At 33.1% G+C, this 24,921-nt stretch overlaps 1 protein-coding gene across 1 annotated transcript in view; it reads right to left on the bottom strand.

The window, feature by feature from the left end:
* Positions 1 to 24,921, bottom strand: part of ROCK2 (Rho associated coiled-coil containing protein kinase 2) — a 108,141-nt gene that overhangs the window by 9,870 nt on the left and 73,350 nt on the right. Inside the window, exons 12-32 of the mRNA XM_019750089.3 lie at positions 24,188 to 24,267; positions 23,984 to 24,032; positions 23,257 to 23,392; positions 23,065 to 23,156; positions 22,579 to 22,825; positions 22,085 to 22,191; positions 19,601 to 19,760; positions 16,838 to 16,998; positions 16,324 to 16,508; positions 11,555 to 11,624; positions 10,535 to 10,638; positions 10,185 to 10,371; positions 8,190 to 8,283; positions 7,997 to 8,091; positions 7,026 to 7,205; positions 6,680 to 6,848; positions 3,803 to 3,873; positions 2,743 to 2,831; positions 2,224 to 2,302; positions 981 to 1,242; positions 682 to 895 (exon numbers count right to left, since the gene is read on the bottom strand). Of these exons, the coding sequence (XP_019605648.1) occupies positions 682 to 895; positions 981 to 1,242; positions 2,224 to 2,302; positions 2,743 to 2,831; positions 3,803 to 3,873; positions 6,680 to 6,848; positions 7,026 to 7,205; positions 7,997 to 8,091; positions 8,190 to 8,283; positions 10,185 to 10,371; positions 10,535 to 10,638; positions 11,555 to 11,624; positions 16,324 to 16,508; positions 16,838 to 16,998; positions 19,601 to 19,760; positions 22,085 to 22,191; positions 22,579 to 22,825; positions 23,065 to 23,156; positions 23,257 to 23,392; positions 23,984 to 24,032; positions 24,188 to 24,267 (2,831 nt within the window). The remainder of the gene's footprint in view (positions 1 to 681; positions 896 to 980; positions 1,243 to 2,223; positions 2,303 to 2,742; positions 2,832 to 3,802; positions 3,874 to 6,679; positions 6,849 to 7,025; positions 7,206 to 7,996; positions 8,092 to 8,189; positions 8,284 to 10,184; positions 10,372 to 10,534; positions 10,639 to 11,554; positions 11,625 to 16,323; positions 16,509 to 16,837; positions 16,999 to 19,600; positions 19,761 to 22,084; positions 22,192 to 22,578; positions 22,826 to 23,064; positions 23,157 to 23,256; positions 23,393 to 23,983; positions 24,033 to 24,187; positions 24,268 to 24,921) is intronic.

The following is a 24,921-nucleotide window of genomic DNA, read 5'->3' as shown; positions in this document are numbered from 1 at the left end:
AAATGGCCATTCTGAATTAAGAATTAAATTACTATAATATAGCCATATAAAAATGCCTCCAAAAAATGTTTTTGTGCATTAATGATGATCCCTGAACTTACTCCATATTCCTAACTCTACCTCAATTATAGGGAATGTCCACTTTACCCATTAGTTAATATTTGCATTTTTAAAGCTGATCTATATTGTTCTTTAAGTCAAAGACAAATTATTATTTTAAACTTATAGATTTGAATTAAGACTTAAGGATGTTTCAGTCCTGCGTCCCATGTCATCATAAAAGAGGTTTACGAGATTTTCAATATTAAACACAATATGTATGCGTACCTGACACTTAAAGGTCTGTGGGTGCTTCTTGTCTACTAAATCAGTAAGTCAGTCCCTGTGCTTATAAAATCCTTAAATGTTATGGTTATATACATAAACAGGACAAAAACAAGCCCTTTATATATTTTTAGTTGAGTGTAACGTATGTGTGTGATTTACTAAATAAATTTGTATTACACTCATCCAAATCAATGAATGAGATATGCACACTAGAACAGTTTCAAACATTTGGTATTCCATGGTTCACTAAAATACCAAGCAAAGGAAAACTAATTAGAAAAGTTTATAGTCTGAATATAAATAGCAAAATGTTTCTAAAAACACTTTAATTTTTACCACAATTTTATTTATTACCTTGGCTTGTTCGGGGCAAGCTGTCGACTTGGCCGTCTGATAGACTGGTTTTGTTGTATCTTCATTGAAGTTCTAGGAGATGACCGTGCAAAGGGGTCTGGAGCTGGAGGCTTTTTAGGTATCTTTTTCACCAACCGACTAACCCACTTTTGCTGCTCGTCTGTGGAATTTGCTAATATCAATAGATTCTTTGCCGTTGAAATATCATAATACACTATAAAGAAATATGTGAAAAAATTAATGTTTAAAGTGATATAAACATAAATAATACTGATGGAGCAAGTTAATGTACTATTTACCTTTGCAAGGTGCTATAATCTCCTCCTTTTTGTCCATGTGATCTTTATGACATTTAATGTGGCAGCGACGGCACTCTAAAGCAGGAGGAGGTTTAAACATATGCCACAATGGCTTCATACAAGCCTCACAGTTGGTTGGGAAATGATAGAGAGTAGGAATGAATTCATGTCCCTTGTGGCAAATATAATTGGATTTTTCTCCAACTGGCTCCACTGGAAATTCTTGTTCCTTCTTACTTTCTCCTTCATTGGCATACAGAATCTACAAATACCAAAGAGAACAATGAATGATTTCTAAACATGTTATTTTTATGCAGTAACAATTCTTATACATAAAATAAGATTAGCCTAAATTATTCAGTAAGAAGAAAATGCATCTGACATTCAAACGTTAGTAGGCTCTGTCTCATCAAGAGCTTATGTGAGATAAGTCACTATACAGTCACTCTGGCTCCCATGTCAAAAGAATCCATCCTGTTCAAATGGTGCCTTTTTTTGCCCATGACATCTTACTATGTTTCAGCACTTTTATAAGAATAGGCCAGCAAAAGGTAAATTTGCACTTGATGGGTGTCAGAAAGTTTTCCTGGGAGGGAATGTTCAAAATAATCACCTGAAGAAATGTGGCAATTATATGACTTGATGCTTGATGATTCTCAAAAAACAGAAAACTGGTGATACATTCAAACACAGCTTTAACTGAAAAGATTTGTTTTTGGAGAATTGAGAAAGAAAGGAAAAGAGGAAAGGATGTACTCCAAACACACCTAATAAGCATCCAGAAAGTAACTCCCCCATAGTGCACCAAGCACAATGGCTGTTACATAGAAGGAACTCAGTAACTAGCTGGTGGTTTGGCTTATTTTAAAATGGAAATAGTAGAAGGAAAAATGGTGAATGGACTTGGAGGTAAACTGTGCCTCCACAACTAGACTGAAGGACAACGACTTGGAGCTGATGGGTCCTGGAAAAAACACAGTTACCCAATAAAAAAAAAAAAAAAAATCTTGTTTAAAAAAAGTAAAATGGCGAGAGGAATGAAGATATATCCAGACTAGGCATGAAAGTCACAGAAGAATGAACGATCTTTAAATGGGACTAAAATTGAAAGGTAATCTAAAGATGGCCCAAGAATTAAAAAATTTGATATATCATGTCACACTGACAATCTCTAAAGGTAAAAAAACAAAACAAAAAAACAAAACCAACCAACTAACCAAAAACAAAATAAAACTACGTTTACCTGAAATATCCTTGGAATTTCTTTAGCATCTGCTCTATATACGTCTGTCTGTGTAACTGGTCGTACATGAAATAGCTTGCTATAAAAGATATTTTTAAAGGGAATAAAATATTACCAAAAGATTAAATTACATTAGTTATCTTATACTTATGTCAGAAGTTAAAATGAACTTCTTTGACCTATGTTAGAAGGTCAGAGAACATCTTGTTCTATTAATTCAATCACTCTGAGATTTTGAGAAATTTTTGATAACTCAGAAAGTTTTATTAGTTAAAAAAAACACAACATATTAAAAGACCCATGAAATAAAGATGTTTTTAGCTAACTCTATATCCCAGCCTTTCATCTATATAAAGCAAATATAATAAAATGTAACAATAGTACAGCAGGAGCTTATACTATATGAATAAATACATGTACCGATGACTAATATATTATACTATCTTTATAAAAAATGTCATGTTACTTTCTTACACTTTAAAAACTGAAGTTTCTAAGTATTCTAATAAAAACACTTACTCTATATCTAAAACCATGTAAGGATTAGATTGTTCTTTATCTTGTTCACTGTCATAGAAAAGAATCTTCTTACTGCTTACAATCACATACTGTTAAAAAGAGGGAGGGAAGGAATTAAACAATGATTAAAGTTGATATATAACTTACTTTCTTTGAAAATAAATTCTATATTAGCAATCAATATCACATAAAATACTTAAGTTAAATACCTAAAACAGTCTTAATACATTCTTAGAAAAGTCTTCCTTAAAATAACAATACATTTTGTTTGCATATAATTTAAGTAAGCAAATTGGGAAGAAAATGAATTCAAATATGTTTTGGACTGATTTAGCGCCAAGACCCAATAGTGTAAGTAACCTTATTGCTATGGTTTAAATGTTTATGCTCCCCCCAAATTCATATGTTAAATCCAAACACATAATGGGATGGTATTAGGAGGAGGGGCCTTTGGAAGGTGATTAGGTCACAAGAGCAGAGCCTTCATGAATGGGATTAATGCTCTCATTAAAAGGGGTTCAGAGACATCTCCAGCCCCTTCTACCATGTGAGGATACAGCGGGAAGTCTGCAACCCGGAAGAGGGCCTTCACCAGAATCCAACCATGCTGGCACCCTGGACTTCCAGCCTCCAGAACTGTGAAAAATAAGTTTCTGTTGTTCATAAGCTACCCAGTTTGTGGTATTTTGTTATAGCAGCCTGAATGGACTAAGATTCTTACCAAAAATGAACATAATAACATTAATAATCATAGTAACAGAGGAAAAGAAATAAATGGGTCTTTCTGTCATTTTACCACTGAAAAAGCAAAAACACAAAGGTCAACAAGCTTCTTTCTGTTTTCCTAACATCAAAACCTGGTTTATTATTAACAACATATTAATGGTGAAAAAGTATTTCACAAAGATACGTAAAATCACAGCATTAAAAATCAGAAAGTTCAAACAAGTTTTGTGTCTCAAAGTTCAAGGTACATACATTTTACAACTACAAAAGTGAAAAGGCTATGTAGCTAAACCAAAAACAAAGCAAAAGAAACATATTCAAAAATACCAATTACCTTTCTAACCCATCCAAATTTTTTAGTGTTGTTTCTCACAGGCAATGAAAGCCATCCCTCTAGTCTTGATTCTATAAATAAGCACAAGAAATGAGGACAAATGTAACAATTCTCCTAAGAAAATGAGGAATTTAAAACTCACAAAACAAGTCAAATAAGCCCTTCAGAATTTATCACTGCACATTATCTAGGATATAATAAATGCAGGATCAGTATAAGCAAGTTATGCAATGCAAAACAAAATCCAGGTTATATCACATTGGAAATATATATTTTATAGTTTATAAAGTCAAATGCCTCTGATTAAACTCATGCATTTGCAAAGTTTAGCAGAAAAGTTGCAAGAAAGAGAAGCAGCTCTCTGTTCTCACAGATAACACCTGTATTAGAATCCTTTATTTTCCCTTTGGAAGGAGGCCTAACTATAGATATGCTGTGCATTTTCTTCGAAGAGAAAACATTTTAAGTGAGTAATTGCATGTTCAGAGAATATGAATTTTTAGAATGTTTATAAAATGAAATAAAATTGTGTAAATTACAAATCGAATTTGGTCAATGAGTTGCAATATAACCAAGAGATTTCTAATTTCAAAAACACCAATATCAGTAAAATTCTAGTTCAATAAAGGAAACTGAATCCTTAGAATTTGTTCTACTGGCATTTGATCAGTATATTTTAATGAAATAATTAAGTGAAATAACCATTTTTTGAGGTCATGCTAATAAAAGTAGCTATCATTTATTTAACTTTTACGACATGCCTGAACTGTGCTAGATGCTTTGTATAAATTTTTCTTTGACCCTCACAACCCCACAGAAAGGTCACACAGGGACACGTCTCTGACTCCAGCACCTATACTCTACTCTCTCTCAGATCAACACCTTCCAGACCGTATGAACAGAAATGCTGTCATTACAAACAGCCCATATACTCAACTGTCTGGACACGGTCCTACACCAGTTTAAGGGACTAAATCAGATGACCTCTAAGAGTATGCACAAGACTGAAATGATTTTATTGCTAAGCTCTAAAACAACTTCAACACAATCACTTATGATTTAAATTATATAGTGACATATACCTAAGGAATGTGGTGACAGTGTAACTCTAGTTACTTTACTTTGAATTCAGTTAATAAGACTACGTTTTACTTTACATTCATCTGCTCATACACTAATTTCCTGTGGCATTTACATTAAATGTTTTTTTGTTTTGCATTTATTCTCATTTCTAGCTTATGTGTGTATGCCATATGTTTTTAATTATGAGTATGAAAGAGGAAGGAAGGGAGGGAAATAAATTATTGCACAGGTTTTTCTCCTACAAGGACGATGTGTTCAAGAGACAAAAGCAAACCAATTGCTCTTTTTTGCATTCATATAAATTTGTGCATTCATGTGACCTGGAGCAATCAAATATTTAATTTATATGTTATATATATAGTGTGTGTGTGGGGGGGTGTGTTTGCACAAGCACGCGTGCACCATTTTATATCATACATAATGGCATCCACATCCTATCAGCCTGAAGTCTGAGCCTCATACTTTGAGTTACTTTTTCCCAGTACAATCAACAACTTGATTTGCATGGGCTCATTCTGTGATGTTCTCTTTTGGCTGTTTCTGGTCAGTACCAAGTAGGCTGAATCTCTAGGCTGATGTCTTCCACCTAGTTTTGGCTTTTCTTCTCTGGGTCATTGGCAGAAGTGTCCAGTAGCTCCTACCTGTCCAGATGCAATTACTAACCAGAGGCCACTTTTATCACAAGCAAGGATGCTTGTGATGTTGCTGACATTTATCACTTTACAGATTATCTCAAGAGCAAAATTTTTGTACTTATACTAACTTTGTGTTAAGCATGACAATTTTATGTGTGTTCCACCTTCCTTCATTTAAACTATAAGGGCAAACACCAGGTCAAATTGTCTTGTACTCTCTTTTGAGGCCTAGCAAAATGCTGACTAGGCAAGTACTTAATAAAAACCTAAACAAATCCTCTGAAACAGTCTCTGTGCTTTTTCTGTACTGTCACCCTTGATATGAAACTTGAGAAAGAATTTCTTCTTGGTTGAAAATGGATGAAACAGGCAGTGAAACCATATGCTCTTAAAGGATACAAGGTACTGCACCTCATTTCTTGTAAGCCAACAAAATAAATCTATCGATTGTAATAGCAATGCTGTGTACAAATACCTTAAAAACAAACACTTTGTTCATGCAGCACTTTCTTTTTAACTGAGACTAGAGTAACTTGTTAGAGTTAGTATTAATTGTTACGAAAGTTTTTCACAAGGACTAAAATAAAAGTAGTGGAAAAAACCCCAAAGGTTCAAGATTTTCAGGATATCACCTGTATCATTAGGTTCCGATGAAATAGGTAAATAAGGCAAAGATTCTTCTTCTGAGTCAGAATCAGAGTCAAGAAGCATATGAGAACTGGAAGGCTTAGTGGCAATATTGAGAGAGGTAGAGGAACGTCGGTAGGTGAATGACATGGATTCCATAGTGTGTGACTGAGTGATATGAACTAAACACCCAACATAGAAAAGAAAGTAAGAATGCAGAAAAAAGTGAAGAGAAAATAAAATGAAAGCTTAAAAAGAGAGTTATCGATAATATATAAAGAGCTGATTTAAATAATTCAATATGTGGAATTTTCTTTTGCATATTTTAATGAAAAATTTTGTCAAAAATCAGTAGTAAAATAAGTTTAAACTGTCATTTGAATCCCCACTCCAAGAAGGTTTTTCCCCTAAAGAAATGACATTTTTCCTCAAGAGCAAAAGTCAGTCACAGGACTTAAAACAATCGACACATTTATATTTAAGACAACAGGTTTTAAAAAAATAAACATAAAGGCTGAAAACAAATTTGTACCTGGAAACCCATCATCTGCCTCGGCTTCCCCTGGTCCACTGCCTATACTCGAACTATCCATACCAATGTGTAAGGCCTGGAGCTGTGACCGCAGCTGCTCAATGTCACTGTCTTTACTGTCCAGTGTCATCTGCAGTTCAATTCGAATCTGGCTCTCTTCAGCTATTTGCTATGAGAAATTAAATTACATTAAATTAATCGGATGTCATATATCTCACAGTTTTGCTTCTTAGTTCAATAATTACTAAGTAATAGAAATGTTCTATAACAAATAATATACAGATATGAAAATAATTCTACTTCTTAAAAAGAAATCGTCAATCTAGAGTTCAAAGAGTATTCTTACCGCCTGCATTTCATTCAGTTCTTTCTGATACTTGATCATCTGCTGGGTCAATTTCTCACGTTCAGATTTTAGTTCCATATGTAGCTTTCTATTCTCCTTCTCTTTTCTCCGCACGTCTGTGTCACTACCACGCTTGACAGGTTCTTTTCGATTCATGATCTCAGCCAATTTATTCACAGCCTTAAAACATAAAAGTATATAAATAATTAAAATAAATTATGTTGATGGTTTCTTGGTAACTCACCAATATCAAGTTATATAACCACTTATAGTCTCCTTCCCTAAGCACAGAGCCACAAAGAAACACCTATATTAAGTAATACACCTCCTTCATTACTCATTGTCTTTCTCCAATCTGTGCTCCATTCATTTTTCACTTATGTTTTCTGAGAACCGTGATTCAAATGTTTATAGGTTTGATCTGATGTCACTTTCTACCACTTTGAGTTTTTAGTTCCCAGAGAGACTTTTATTAGGCAGATCTTCTTTCATCCTGAAGAGGATTTTGCATTGGATTCACATTAATAAAATACAACACATCCAACCACAAAGCAGAGCATCTGGCACCCATAGTATCCGTGCTGTGTATACACCTCACCATGAAGTTGGCAGAAGGATAGTCAACAATCACAAGTACCTTTTTCAGACTAAATGACCCTCCTTTAGGCTGTCAGCAAATTATCATTGTCTATAGTTTCTAAAAAGCAGAAAAACTTGAAAGTTACAATAAAAAATTAGGAGTGAATGTGATTCCATATGGAAAAATTAAGAAAAACTTTAATAAACATTGAACTGGACAATGCCTAATTCTAGCTTTTCCCAACGTGGCAAAAATCAGATTAATTGTGAATGTTCATAAATACTGATACCTTTAATGACTACTACTGCCAATCTGTAATGCTAGAAGTAAAATTTGTAAAAGAGATAACTAAAAACAATTCAAAATCCTACTTAGAGTTTATTGTACATACTTGAGTTTTGAGTGTTCTCTCTGTTAACAGCTGCTTCTCAAATTGTGCTTTAATAGCTGCTGCACTTATCTCTTCATCTTTCAACCTCGATAGCTCTGAAACACAGAAAAATGTAAAACATTATATGGATAAGTACATCACTGACAACCATTAGTTATATTTAAAACAAACTTCATTATTTGTTAATACATACGTTCTTGGGCATCTTTCAGTTTGTTATTTAATTCTTCTTTCTCGTTTGCAAGATTGGCAACATCACTAGTAAGTGTCCTATTGGTTTCTTCAAGCTAAGAAATTAAAGTGGAATAAACATCATATCCCAATTTACAAATTTAAGTTATAAAGCAATAATTCAAAATGAAAATATCCTAGAATGTTGCTAAAACTCTTGTTTTTCTAGAACATCTATCTCTACACTTCTTGCCTTTGCACTACCTTAACAAACTTCACTCTTGAAGAGTTTTACTAACCATAATAGACTTCATAGACATCCTAGGAAACCACAAATTGCTCCTCTCAAAATTCCTTAGCAATACTTTAATAAGAAAAACATTTAATAAACTAAAAAAAGCAAATGCTACAATAAAGTTCTGCATCCATCATGCAGAATAAACAAAATCTAAAACTGCAGTATTTCTTTCAGAATATTATTTTAAAACATAAAGTTTTACTAAAGTTGTTGACATCCTTTCATATTCTTTCCAAATCCTATTCCTATTCTTCCTTCCTGAAGGAATTTTTACTTTGAATCATGTATTCATTCTTTCCATCCATGACTGTATACGTTTTTATACACACATGAAAGTGCAGTTTATGTGATTTTAAATTGTCCATAAATAACAACATGCTGTATTTATCTTTCACTAGATATTATATTAAGACTTAAGTTACTGATACATACAAAGACCTAATTAATTCACTTTAACTGATACAGTAGGTTCCATCTTCTACATTTCATTTATTCACTCGTTCATCAATTCATAAGACATCTGAATTTTTGTTATTAACATTTATGGTGCTATGAGTATTGTGCCTGAAATTCATGCATATTTATGTTAATGTGGACTTTCTTTGGATAATATGAATATTTAAAATTTACTAGAAATTGCCTTAGTATTTCCTATACTATGCTATTCCATACTAAATCTACACTCCCCATAGTAGTAATAAGAATGTCATTTTCCAGACATCTTTCAAACATTTGAAATTAGCAAAGATACTGAATTTTTGCCAGTGTGATGGGTATAATATGGCATTTCAAAGTTATTTTATAGTGTTTTCCCAAGGAGGAGTGAGGTTAAGCATCTTTGTATTTTTAGGTTTTTTTCTTTTGGCCAATTTTTCTTCTAGATTATTTAACTTTTTCTTACTGAATTGTCGGAGTTCCACATATATTCTAGATACTAATCCCTTATTTAATAAATACATTACAAACTTCTCTGTGTCATTTATTGGTTGTCAACTGCTATAAGTAAGTTTTGGGTTCTGTTCTAATACTTTAAATTTTTATTTTTCATATTTAGGTCCTTAAGATAACTACAATTTACTTTTCTATGTGGTAAAAAGGTATGACTCTAATTTTATTCTGTTACACACATAGTTTTTCCAAAACTATTTATTAAGGCTGTTTCCTTTCCCGCCGATTTATATATTACCACTTCCATCATATACCAAGTTCCTGTATGTGCATGAATCTATTTCTGGCCTCCCTGCTGGTTCCCACTGAACAGGATTAAATATCCCTGTTCTAATACATTTTTAAATTACATTTTAATAAAGCTGGATAAGTGATAAGGCAAACTCAACTACTTGATATTTTACTTCTCTTTGAAATTTTAATTGCAATTTCTTTTCAACCTGCATATAACTACCTTCATGGTAGTTTCAAGATTCTTTTGAAATAAACTTTAACAACAACAAAAAAAAACCGGCTTAAACTATTCTACATTTGGTATTTCCTTTTCACTTTAGTCCTTTAACTCTGAATTAAGCAAAGGAAGTGGGGGTTTTTTTGAGCCTTTTTGTTAAACAACACTGAGAAGCTGATGGTTAACTAGATCAAAAATCTTGTGGTCAGAGCATGTACAGTTTTTCATTTAGATCTACGTTACTTTCCTAGTGCTTCTAAGGAAGATTTATAATATAGTAATTTAATTATAATAAAAAAAGAACCAAGAATTTTACTTACAGATGCAATTGTAGCATCTTTTTCAGTGAGCTCCTGTTTGTGCCTAGCCATCATCTCTTTGATCTCCAGCTCTTTCATGATTTTCTCTTTTTCCAAATCGGAATATTGTTCTTCAGCAATTGAACGAGCCAGCTGCTCAGAATCTGCTTTGGTCAAGGTGATCTCCAGTTGAGCAGCCAAGGAGTCCCTACATTTTAGAGACACATCATTTTATTGTTCAATTTTTACTACGAAGTCAAAGTTTTTGTCTAATTCACTTCATCAACAAATTTTTATTTAGACTATAGCAGGCATTGTTCTAAGAGCAAGGTACATGGCTATGAGCAAAAGAGAGAGGCTCTTGTCCTTACCTTTCATCCTGTAATTCCTGTTTCTTTTGCTGTAATTCTTTACAAAGTTTGGTCTTTTCTTCACATTCTTCTTTCAGTTCCCTAACCTGTGTTTTATAGAGGGTCTAAATAGCAAAATATAACAGAAACATGACATGTATCATCATCAAAAATATAGTTTCTACATTCAAAAACCTATCCAGTACATACAAATATGTTCATACCACTAAGCAATGCTGAGACCCTGAGCAAATTAACAGTTTAATGAGCTTTTTTATTTTCTTGTAATTAGCCAATTAAAAAATAAAAGTTCAGCTTATAATTAGAAGCATGATTTTCAACTATCACAATGAGATTTCTCATTAAATGACAGATTGGTAGGATCAATGAAGTGACAAAGAAAAATATTACTAATTTAACAAGAAAATTTTGTTGGCTTAAATCAATGAAACAGGTAACAGCTACTGTTTCATATTTTAAAACTGAGCTCAAAAAAGTACAAATATTAAAAGGACAATTTTATTTCTTTCATTATGAAAATATATTCTTCCGCAAAAAGCAATGCTTTTGATCAACTTTATTGGGTATGGGCATGTACTCAGAACTATTTTTCTAACAATGATATTAGATTTCTGTTAACTATGTAGTCTTTTGCCCAGTTGTTCTTTTTATGAGTTGTGCGGTACAAAATATCCCATCCAAAACTCTGCTTGGTGTTTACTCTTAATAATCTATTCTAAAGACAGGAATCATTCTCCTGGTCTTGCAGCATTTTTTTTTTTTTTTTTTTTTTTTTGGTTTTGTTAAACTTTTATTTATTTTAGTGCATTTTTCCAGGACTCATCAGCTCCAAGTCAAGTAGTTGTTTCAATCTACTGGTGGAGGGCGCAGCTCACAGTGGCCCATGTGGGGACTCAACCGGCAACCTTATTGTTAAGAGCACCGCGCTCTAACCAACTGAGCTATCCGGCCACCCCGGAACATTTTATTTTTAAATTTTACAAATACAACAATTTTCAAATTAATGTGTCTGGAGCTTACTGAGAAATACTGTTCCGCTTCAAGCTGATCTTGGAGCTCTTTCATTTGCCCATCTGCATCTTGACGTTCTCTGTGGTAACATTGAATCAAATGTTAAATAAGTTATACACATATTAAACCAGCACCTCTTAAAATGTGGTCTGGGGAACCCCTGGGAGTCTCTGAGACTTTTTCAGAGAATCCACGGGGTCAAATTGCTTTCATTACTTAATACTAATTAAGCATCATTGCTTTTTTTAAAATTCTCCTTCGCTCACTAGTGTACATGGACTTTTCTTGAGGCTATATGACATATCATGATGTCATCACTCCAACAGCTAATGAAATATGTGTTTCTATGTTCTTGTATTTCAGAATTTTCTCAGTTTTAATTTCTAACACAAAAAAACGTCATTGGCTGTAACTGACATAAACAAAAATTTTTTCAGGCTCTCAATAATTTTTAAGAGTACAAGGGGATCTTGAGGCCAAATAGTGCTATATTAACCCAATAACACTAAATTACATATTCTCATAAATGCAATCTCATAATCAGCCACTATGCCAACAAAGTAGTAGAATTAAAAGAGCACCTCAAAATTGGCTATCTTAGGAGGAGTAAAAAAAGTCTGGGAGAGGGCCTGAGGGCAAGGAGTACAAGGTTTTATATCTAAAACCTTGGGTGGTAAATGTACAGATTTGTACACTTCGTAAAAATTCAGTGAGCTCTATACTTGTCAACTTTTTTTTCCCTACACTTATACTTTTTCTGTAAATATGCCAATCTTCAATAAATAAATAAAATTAAATAAAAAATAAAATTAAAAGTCAGCCTAATACCCCATTTAAGAAGTTCAGTTGAAATAATTCTAGGCTTATTAAAAAATAAAAATTATAGGTTTTCAAAAGCCTACATATATTGTACAGGTACAGGCATAGAAAAAGGTCTACAAAGAGAAATACAAATTGTTAAGATATGTTACCTCTGGAGAGGTGAAATACGTCTGCATTCACAAAGGGGAATTTATACTGTTTTCTTTTTATTTTGTAAATATAGTTCTAAGTATTTTACAGTGGGAAAATTTTTGAATACCACTTGGATATTTAAAAAATGTATACATCAAGAAAGACTCAGAGAGATCAAATGATTTAATCACAATGTCTTCAATTTGTATATTACTTTGGACTTTCATTATTATTCTCATTTAATATAACTTGGTCACTTTGTTTACTTACAGGCCCTTAAACCTCTAGATAAAAAGGAAGTTATCACTCAATGTCATTTATCTGTGTCATTTCTGTATTTTACCACTGATTAGTTTATTATTAAGAAATGATGATTCTTATTTCTCTAAGTCAAAAATGTGAAAGTTTTAAAGTTGTATCACCATCACCAGCTAATAAGCCCACTTGCAGTAAACCCCAGCATAATTTTAATATCATGATCTTATTGAAGAGCTATTATTCATTTATCTGTAACTTTATAAACCTAACATTTATTAGGTATTTAAGAAAAGTATTCTTCAGAAAATAACCACAAGACATGCATATGGTTGCAATGAAATAGTATAGAGTAAGAAATTATAATGAAAGGTAGAGGTCTCCACATCCACACCTCTCCACTCCCTAATACTACCTCCTAGAGGAAATCACTTGGTTTCATTTGTTTTGTTCTTTCAAAACATGTCCTCAGCTTATTTCTTGACATAAAATGTAAATATCATTTACCAATTCCCTGCTGCCAGACTTGAGAATTTAGCTTTTACCATCACTAATCTCCCCAACCCCCAACATAGTTGTGTCACCGGCCTGAGTGACATAATTAAACATTTCCTATGGCATCAACCACAAACCACAACCTCCCCAGTTTGAGATGAGAAATCTAAAGAGCCCATCCTTTCTCTTTTGTTTTTGAAATCTCATGAGAACATGTCTAAATACGGGTATTTTTTCATTTATTTTTGCTGGGTCCTTTCAATCTAAAGACTTTTCAGCTATGGGAAATTCTTTTCCATTAGTTCTTAAATAATTCCCTCCCCCTGGAATTCTTATTTGTCTGGTAGAATTCCTGGAACAGTCTCTCTGTGTCTTACCTATTTCTCTCATATATTCCATGTCATTCCCTCGTTCTACATTTTGTGAAATTTCTTTGACTTTTTCTTCAAATCCTTCTAATAAATTTACATTGACAGTCAACTTTAATCTTCAAGAGCTCTTTCCTATTCCAGCTGCCCCTTTTGCATTACGTCTGGTTCTTGTTTAATGGAAGTAGTATCGCCTAGAATCTTTGCTCAACACTGTTACCAGTGAGATTTTTTTTGTTTGTGCTTTCTTCCTAAATTCTCTTCTCCTTGATATATGTTTCACCTGGGGGCCCTTTCCTCTTCCTTTATCACAATCTCTCACAAGCACTGCAGGCTTTCCTCAAATGCCTAGTGTATAATACGTGGTTATTTATGTACAGAGGAGGAGACAGAAATTTTAATCTCTGTATGTGTGGGAGGGGTTTTCTAACTGGCAAACTTCAGTTCAGATGAGAGGCTTAAAAAGCTAGCATTAAGCAGGGGTCTGAAATGCCAGAAGGAGCAAGGCTTTCCTGTGAGCTGCTGACCCCACAATAGCTGTTCTAATTATCCACAGAGGGTGTGTCCCATTTCTTCAGGGGAACTGCTCTACAGGAACCCTAGTGGTGGCAGTGCCTGGCTACAGACATAACTGCAAGGGGTGGTGGTAGAGGATAATCAGAAGGTTGTTCCATTCATAGCGTGACATCTTAATCCAGCCCTTTTAAGGTATTTGCTTTGAATAATAATATGTCTTTTTTTCCACCTATGTCCTTCATATATACACCTGGCTGCTGCTCCCTTCGCTCTACGTCATTAGTCAGAAGGTTTCCATCAACTTGCAACTATTTCATTAATTAAAGGAACTTATTTTCCTCCAATCCATTGTAATTCTTGATGCAGGTTTATGCATTTAAAAATTCCTTTACTAAGTTTTACTGGAATCTAGGAAGGAAGATATATATATGTTGACCATTTTCAAATGCAGCCTACATAGCACTTCATATGTACGTTCTCATTGCATGCATTTTTTTTTAACCTTATATTACAATTATTTATGTACCCATCTTACCTCCATGTAAGATTGCAAATGTGGGTGTCTTTGGAGAGGAGGGGTTAGGAACTGAGGGATTAAGAAACAATAGATCCATGTGGCACTTATTTAAAAAAAGAAAAAAAAAAAGAGGCATATACACTAAGTACCGAAAATTTGGTATAAACAAAGTATAGTTAGAACAGGAGAAGAAACACAATCTAGATGTTTAACTAGCTTTTGCAGTCATATAAACACTGTTGTTAGAAAAGATACTATGGAGAATGTCTATGTAGTCAAGTAGTTTTAAAACTGTGTTCCCTAGAACCTACGAACTACAGCGTAGGCTCTTCACCAAAGCTGGGCCAGTGAGTTCTATCCCATCACTTGGGATGCTTTCTGAACTTGGGATCCAGAAAAGTCAAATTAGGGTCTCTTCAAACAAATGAAGACATATGTTAAGACATATCTCTAGAGTTTATCCTTCTTGAAGGACCAAGTTTTCTATTAAATGAAAAAAAGCTAGCCTAAAATGAGAGAGAAGAATAAAGAAAATATACGGGGGAAGGATCAACCAAAAAACAAAGGTAAGACGAAGACGTATGAATATTGTTCAAGTTTCTAGTTCCAATTTTTGAAAGTTGAAATCTCATGAAGTTCAAGACTCTAGGCTTACCCAGGCCATAGATCAACAAAAAAGAACAAAATCTTTTTGACCATCCTTTCCCAGGTAGTATCAATATTTGAATATCCTTTCCTAGGTATTATAGTATCAACTTACTGACCTGTCACATGTGTAAAAAGCAGGTAATCAGTTATGATGACAGGAGTAGAGTAACAGTCTTAGCAGTAGTTGCTGCAGTAGCAGTAACAGTTGTAGCAGTAACAGTCCCTACAGTTTATTGTACGCATATTGTAAATAAATCACTGCTATCCTTGACAAGGGCCCTAACAAGGAAGCTATTACTGCCCTTTTGTAGGTATGATAAGAGGCTCAGAGAGGTTAAATGTTTTGCGCAATGTTGGTCAGCTAGGAAGTAGCAGAATGGGACTGACACCAACATCTTGCCTGGCATGCTTTTTAACACTCTACATACCGCCTCTCATCAAATAACTGGGATCCAGTATGACCTTTGGTTTTCACTGGGAAGAAGTAATTATACAACTAATGACTGAATGGGACAACCTTTAACAGTATATTTACTACATATTAAAAGTATTTTAACAATATGTTTTTTATTTTCTAAATTAAATAGAGCACTAGCATATATCCTAAAAAAATGATTTAAAAATTTATATGGCGTTTGCTTAATAGTCAAACATTTGCAAGTCAAAGGTACTAAAGGAACAAACAAAAACACATGGACAAGAAACTTGAGGGTCAGTCCTGAGCAGGAATCTTAAGAGCACAGGGTGCAAATCCCAGACATTTTCTTCTGCTCCACCACCACCACACTCTCTGTCATTTTATCACAATAAGGTGGCAGTAGGAAAAAATTGCTGAGGAAGCGAATATAATCTTCTTGAAGGACAACAGTGGCATTCAACATATTACTTGTACAGAAAAAAAGAGAAAACAAAGTCAAGAAAATAAAATGGTCAAAAGAAAATCCCCAGATAAACCAAAAGTAAGATAATTTATATGTGGATAGTTGTGCATATTAGTAAAACTTGGTCTCAAACAATTAACTTACTTTCGAAGTTCAGCATTCTGTTTTTCCAAGTTCATTTTCATTTCCATGAGATGATTATTTTCTTGTTTTAACTGCTTTTCTGACATTTTTAGTGTGTTAACTTGCTGTGTTTGCATCTTCAAGTCATTTTGTGTGAGGCAGCGCTTCTGAGTTTCCTGCTCTATTTTTAATGTCAAGTTTCTAACCTAAAAAAGAAATTGCATACTTGGTATGTAAGTAAATTATTTTGATTTATTAATGAAGCTGGCAGCATATACGATGATGCAAAACAGATTTTTGCCCTTAGGCAGTTAATTCATTTCACAGTAAAATACGGTCTTTATGGTAAAAATAACTAAACTTTTTCAAATTATGATTCATTTAGTATATCATCCAAATTCAGTAAAATTAAAAGGTTGTGGACTATTACAAGAAAAATATTTTAACTGTGAAAACCATCAGTGTACCTTTACAAATAAACCTAGTTTACTATTAATTCATTAGTTTATTATTACTGGTTAGTAAACATACTTACATCCTCATTTAGCACATCTTTTTGTTTAAGGAGTTCATTTATCTTCTGCTGTGACTGTTTGAGGTCACAGTCAAATATAGAGCATCTTTTCTCAGCTTCCAGCAACAGGTTCTCCACTTTCTGTTTTAAAGTCCTTTCTTCCAAGAGCTTTTTTTCCATTTCTAGTGGCACAAAAATGGACATAACCATGAATTTACAAACAAAAAAAGCATGTCAAATACATGATATTGTGCTAATAAAAATTATAGTAAATGATGCTGCCTTAAAATTTTTTAATCCCAAATTTATTATTTTCATCACTCCTCTTAATGTATTCGAAATGTCAACAATTTCGTGCTTGAAAATTAGATGTTTCATTTGCAGGGTATAATAATCTACTACATTCTATAATATTACATCCATTCTAATGGACATAAAATAATTCTGCTTTTACTTATGGTTTTAAGAGATACTTATATCTTTTAAATAAAGATTTTTTTTTTTATTTTGCTGCTGTTCTGTGCCTCTCAGTATTACTCTTCTTATCTTAAAATATTCAGGTAGATTCTATGACCTCTATGGCTGTTTCCATTATTAAGATATTACTATGCGGAGGATGAAAATTATGTTTTAAGGAGGTGGTCAAGGACAGGGCTCTGGCCCCAAACTTCCAGAATTTAAACCCTGGCTCTGACACTTCCTAATTATTTGGCTGGTCAAGTTAATTAACCTCTCTGAGGCTCAGTTTTCTTATCTCTAGAATGGTGGGAACAGTATCTACCCTTATAGGGATATTATGAAAGCTTTGAGTTAATATATGTATAGCACTTAAATGGCAAGCACTTGATAAGAGCTCACTATTAAAAAAAGAAGTTTTAATGGCCTAAGAAAATGTTTATACTTTTTAAAAGGAAAACAGTATAGAAAATTGAGAAAATATACACGTATCATTCTGATTACTAAGACTATGGTTAATCTTTACTTATTTCTTTATCCTTTCCTGTATTTTCTAAATGGTTTGCAATAGTTTTATTAATTAAAAAAGGCTTTTAAAAGCCTTTCAATCTCAAAGTGAAGAGCAGGCAGAGTTTATGTCTAATCAAGTGATTCCATATTGAATGTAAGTTATAGTAGAGAATTACCTTTTGATGTTCCAATTAGAAAATCTGTTCAAACCCAACTAGGTTCCTCTGCTCCTTCATAACTAATGCTCAACATCTACTTATCATTTACTACAAAATTGTATTAAGTAAAAATTAAACCTATGAATTTTCAGTTTTTAATGAACTATCTTCAAAAGTGTGGGAAAACAAAACTATTCTTTACATACTACTAATAATAGCTAGCATTTCTAAGCACTTTTCATGTATCACTGCACTCGGTTTTCGCAACAACCTAATACTCTAATTGTGCCTTTATAGGAAACAAGGCACAAAAAGTTTAAATAACTAGACAAGGTCACATAACTAGTAATTCATGGATGGTGAAGTCACGTTCTTAATCAAAGGAGGCAATGATATGCAGCAGAAAGACCAAAGCCTGAGACCCAGATTTGAGCACCACCTATAATAGTTTTGTGTACTCATGTAAAACACAAATGTCATCACGCATCTTATGTTAGTGTTGTAAAAAAGAGTTTGAGAAAATGGAAGATATTATTATACTGAATTGGTTCATTTTCATCAGCTCAGAAAATAACCTATGAACAAAAGGACTAATTTTAAAAAACAAACACCCTTTTGTGGGCACAGAAAATAGAAAGAGGCAAGAGTGAACTTACTGAGGTGGTGAAAAGATAGGTTCTATCTATCCTTGTTTGGGGAGATAGTTACACATGTGCACCACAAATGTGAAAACTTTTTGCATTTTATTGCACCTAAACTATACCTCAAAGGAAATTCCACTGTGTGGCCACGGACAGGGAAACATGGCCTACTAACTTCATCTTTTCTAATTAGACTTTCTAAATAAAGTACTCATTTCATCTTTTATCATTCTGAATTAGTGCCTTACACTAAAATGATATTAACTAAATCTCTAATTTTAATTACATTCAATAATTACAAACCTATTTTTTTGCTAAGTTATCCATAAATGTTATATTTCAATATGAAATAAAATTTGCTTACAAGTTTTATGACTCTTTCACAAGAATACTTTAGTGATTTCCTTTGGAATTCCAAATTCATCATAATTATAAACAGTTTGGAAAACAAAAAATTATCCTAAGACAATTACAAGATACAGGCTGGTTTGTGGAGAACGTAACTTTGTTATCTTACCCTACATTCATTAATATTGTATGGCTTTGACCAAATCTAGCTAGTATCTTCATCATGCCAGAGTTCACAATATTGAATGAGCTTCTATTCTAGTTAAGTCAGCTATTTTTAAATCTTTATGTTGCAGAAAGTGGCAGGAATTTTGTACCACAAGCTGGTGAAATGTCAAACTAAATATTACAAAAGGCATATCCCCCAAATCTGAGTAAATATATCTAGAACTTCATATTCTGTATGTATGCCTGTCACTACTGGTATCACCAAAATAATCTCTCTCTGATCTAAAAAATTTGGTTGAATAATTTTGTGTTTGAGCCTTACTATCTTAGAAGTGATTGCTGCCATAAAGAATATACTCATATATGTATAGTGCTTCTCTAATAGTGTTTTCCCTCCAGTATTTGGCAATAAAATATAAACACATATTCAAAATCAACTAATTAAATACAGAGTTAATTCTTAGTAAAATACTGCTGGAAAATCCTTTTATAAAAATGCGTACCTTTCATGGCTTCTGATTTAGCTTCTTCAATGGATTCATAAATCTTATTTTTATCTGCCAGTCGTGCTTTTGTAGCCTTATGTTCAGCTTCTTCTTGTTCTAAGCTCTGCTGTATAACTTTTAGTTGGTATGTCATATCTATTTCCATGTTGTTCTTTTCCTGTTGAAGATTAAAATGGCAGGTATAAACAAAAAAGACTGGCTCACAATTTCAAAAACTTACAAAGTTTTTTCTATAGACTTACTAAGGATGTTCAATACTTCCCTCCCCTCTTCACTCAAACTTCTTGTAAAAGTAATCTACGTACTCTATCTGTCCTCTTCCCACTGTACCCATCTCTCACCTCCACTCTACTATTTTGAGATCTGTATTGAGATTGTTTGATCTCAGTAAAATGACCAATGATATTCTCAACATATTCAATGCTTTTCAGTCTTTATCTCATTTGAACTCACCGTTGCCCTTGAAACGATTTCCCTGACCTATACTGACACTGAACTCACCCAATTCCCCTATCTGCTCTCATCTTTTCTGTTGCTTGTGAAGTTTTCCCTCATCTACCCCTTAAATGTTGGTGTTCTCTGGAGGTAGTATTCTTTAGCCACAATGCTTCTCCTCTTCCTATATCATTATTTCTCAAGCTTTTAAAATATGCCTAATGTATCCCTTTGCTATATCTAAATAAAAACGCAAAGACTCAGTATCCTCTACCATTCACCCTTATTTTCCACATAGGAGATGTGTTGTAAGTTAAGAATCTTTAGTAATTGAGATATTTCTATATATCTTCAAACTATTTTCTAATTCTTTGTTTTCTTTAGTTTGTATCATAAATATAGATATTTATTTTGTGTTTCAAGTAAAATGTGATATTTTCAAACTAACAATCCACCAACAGAGTAATCTACTCTGCCCTGAGAAACCAATGCTCTAAACAATCTGTTCCCAGATGCGCTTTCCCATTTGCATGGTTTCAGCTACTTCTATACCGACAACTCTCAAATATTTCTAGCTTCTATTACCATAACTTGCTGCTTTGTAGACTTCCTAAGTTGGCTGTCTCATAGGCTCCTCACATAGGACTAAAATGGATTTATCATTATTTCCTCTAACAGAGCTTTTTCCTTTATTCTTTATTAATTAATGGCACTACTATGTGTCTCATCACAAACTAGGAGCCTGGAACTCATCCTTGGGTACTACTCACATGCCACATCTAATCAATTCCTAATTGCTGCAAACCATTCTTTCTCTAAGTGTTTCTCAGGTTCATCCTCATTTTCCATCCTTTTAACTGCTGCACTAGTTAAGTCTCCATTATCTGAATACTAAGAAACGTCTCCCTACCTCTTATCTTGTCCTCCTCAAATCTATTCTCCACAAAGTACACAGTGATCGATTGTAAATGTACCTCTACTTTAATAAGGTCATCCAATTGAAAGCCTTTCAGTGGGTAGGTAGTCCATTACTTACAGAAACTAAGTTTCTTAACAGCGTATTCAAAATCTTGCAGGATATAGCTCATCCTAGCTGTGTAGCCTCACTCTGGCCAATGAACCCTCACTCTCACAGGAAGACCATATTGGCCCACCACTTTGTAAAATTTCATTGGAACATAGCCACACCCATTTCTTTACATATTGCAACAGAGACCGTAAGGCCTGCAAAGTCTAAAATATTTACTGCCTTTCCCTTAAAAGATTACAATTTGTTACCCTTGCTCTATAGTCCAGAAATATTCAACAGTCTGTACTTAAATAAACCAACTACACCTTTTTTATTTCCCATCCTCTGGGCCTTTGTTCATGCTGTCCTCCCCAAGTCAAAATGTGCTGTCACCCTGTCACAAGCAATCCTGCTCTGCCAGATTAGGGACACATCCTGTGCACCCACCCAATATACCCTTGTCCATACATCTAGCATTCTATTTACTGCACTGCATCAGATTCATCTGTGAATTATTATTACTTTAGAAATTACCCATTAGACTGTGAGATTGTTAAAGGCAGGATTGCATCCTGATACTTCTACCACAGATGACACACTAAGTACTAAATGAATCAATGATTGAATAAGTGAATGAAACAAAAAGTCACTGAACAGAGCCTAGAAATTATCCCTAGCTTATGTATTTTTAAAGCAAAACTTCTAAATGCCAAAAGTCATGATAACTTTACATCATTTTTGAGACATGTCACAAGTGAAAATCAGGTTTTCTGGAATCCCTAGAAAGAAGCATCCTAACTATACACTCTAAGAGAGTCTCCCTCCCTTCATAAGCATCTAACATAGTGAGGGCTGCTTCTGAAGCAAACCTTAAAAATATTTATCCCTAGTCTACAGAACCAAGTCTAAATATAAAAGAGTACATGAGTATGCAGAAATATTTCAGTTTCAGATCTCCCTTATTTTAGAATAAGTTTTCCAATCTGAAATTCTCTGTAGTCATTTTCTTACACAAATACAAGCTTAACATGTTTTACCTTTTCCAAATCAGTAAATCTCTCATGTAGTTGCCTCTTCTCCAGTTCTACTTTTGCTAGTAAGATTTTGCCATTCTTTAAATCTTCTTCTAGGCCAGATATTCTACCTAAAATTGCAACATTTTAAAAAACAATAAACTCACAAAGTACATACATTAACAATAAAAAATTTGGACATTATCTCATACTTTGAGCTATTATGTATGAGCAGAAGTTTAATAATTGTTGATATAGTTGAGATACTGCTTTACAGTTAATTCAACTGCAACCCCATCTACCACCTTGGAAGGTGGTTTGATACTTTAAAATATTTCAAACCATTTGAAAGTAAATCTTTCATTCATAACATTTTCTATTAATGTATTTCTAATACCCTAACTTTACATAACAGAGTAGTATATTCAGAAATGTGCTACTCCAGCACATTATTCATCATTTAAAGTTATTTCCAAAATATGAACAATCGAGATGAATTCAAGTACAATCTCTAATACCTTGTAAATCATTAATTATCTCTGATCCTTGGGTTCGGTCCCTCCTTTCAGATTCTAGAACCGATTGAAGATTGATAAAGTCCTTTTCAAGTTTTAACTTGGCGGTCTCCAGGAGGCAATTTTTATCTTGTAGATCTCTATTGTTAGATTCCAGCTGCTGAATCTGTTTGGAACTTTCTGCCTGGGTTTTTCTTAACCGGGCTGCAGTATCTGATTCTGTTCGCAGCAAAGTATTGGTTTCATCCAGCTGTGATTCCATTCAAAAATCAAATAAACAACAATAAACACAGGTGTATATAATGAAAATACTTCAATTCATTACTGCATTACAAAGCATTTAAAATAAACAAAAACCTAAAAATATTTCCTAGTGATTTCCCTTTAAAATTAGAGGAAGAATCCTTTAATAACATTTCTAATTAAAACTGTTAATAGGCAGTCATAAATAAAACTCAATATCCTTATTACAAATTGGGATCAACCTACTTGTCTCTGAAGTTGATTCACTTTCTCAGTGGATATTTGAGAGTTCTGATTTCTTTTTTTCAAATCTTCAAGTTGATCTTTTAAACTGTTAACTATAATAAAAAGCAATTCTGTGACAAGCTTCAACACAACACACACACACGTACACTTAATATTTTTCTTGATAAGTATTTAATATTCTACACCACAAACCATCATTTTCCAAATTTCGTTTCTTGTCTGCTTCATGATCAGCTTTCCGCTGATATTCTGCATTTTTGTGCTGAAGAAGTGCCTTTTCTCTTTCTAATTGTCTTAATGCTGATTCCACGTTTTTCCTTAAGGTAATCTGAAATAATGCTTGAAGTTATTATCAGAGGAAAGTATGTATAAATATTAAATGAAAGCAAAAAAATATTTCAGTCATTTCAAGTAGATTTTTAAAAATCTTTAAAAAACAACTGTAACTGCTATATTGTTAAAACTACAATGTTTTATATATTTTTAAAACAGCACACTACTCTTAAATAATCAAGAGTGTAAGTGTTGTTTACTATTGAAAGTCAAACTTTCGATAACATTCCATCACCACTGAACCACCTTTATGTAATACAAACCATGAGTCTAAAATGTTATGAGTAACCATTAAAAAAAAGAAACAATGGTTACTTTCTGTTTTTAACCCATGTCATTAATACAAATGCATTTTTTATTTGATATATCTACACATACTACATTAACTCAAGTTTTGTAAAAACATAACAAAATGAAGCCTATTATGATGATCCTATAATTTTAGTTCTATTCACCAATGCTACAGGGGAGGTTTTATTATAGATAAAGATATGTATTAATATGGTACCAAGAGAACTCTGTGGGTTAGTCAGGCATCAAAACTTTTTACAACAAAAATGTTAGTAAAAGCATAGAGCTACTTTACCTCTTCTTCTAGCTCCTTTGCTACCTTCTCTAGGCGAGTATTAATACATCTAAAGAATTTCAAAAGAAATAGTAAATAAAATAACTCCTAATTTACAATAAAAGAATTTACCATAATTTTAAAAATAATCATATAATTACATTTTTAGTAATATTTTTAAACTTAAATTTTACAATATACTATTTAATTAGCTACAAAACATACTTGCACTTCTGCTCTAGTTCCTCTTTGGCTTGTATCTCAGTGCTAAGGTGTTCTTCTAATGTGTACAGTTTTTTCTGAATCTGTCAGAAAACAAGAAACTATAAAGTTTAGCCACACTTAAAAGATGAGAAGCTTAAAGAAAACAATGATAAGCTTCTCTTTTCTTTCAACTTAATATAATCTCTATAATGGTACAGTATTTGTACCTTCTTAATGTGAGTTTTAGTCACAGAGTGAAAAAATCCTCCATCTCTTGCGCTCTGTCTACGACAGTACACGTGTATGTATGAACACATTTCGTAAACATGATGAGAAGCTCTAATGTTGGCAGAATTCTTCTATGACAGCACATTTCTCATTCATCATGAATAAAGGATACCCTCTGATATCCTCCACTGTTCTTCTGCAGATTACTTATTTGAAAATATCACCATTTTTGCTTATAAGATAAAGATAAAAGGTCTGTATATATAAAATAAATATTTGATTGGACATGATCAAATATATGTTAGTGTTCTTAAAAATAAGACTGTAAGTTCTTCTTTGCATCTTCCTACACAGTGCCAGGCACAGTACTGTAAAATTGTAATCAATGACTCTTTTGGATAAATAATAGCTAATTAATTATAAGTCATCTCCTTGCCATTCTTTAAATCTTCTTCAAGGCCAGCTATGTCAGTCTTTAAAGAAACTAAAATTACAGAAAGTATTAAATAATCCACTTTTGGAGCATT

The sequence above is a fragment of the Rhinolophus sinicus genome, chromosome 2 (genome assembly GCF_057876585.1).
Source record: "Rhinolophus sinicus isolate RSI-liver-muscle chromosome 2, RSI-T2T, whole genome shotgun sequence".
NCBI lineage: Eukaryota > Metazoa > Chordata > Mammalia > Chiroptera > Rhinolophidae > Rhinolophus > Rhinolophus sinicus.
Note: the sequence above shows the minus strand (reverse complement) of the source record. Positions and strands in the feature narration are given on the sequence as shown.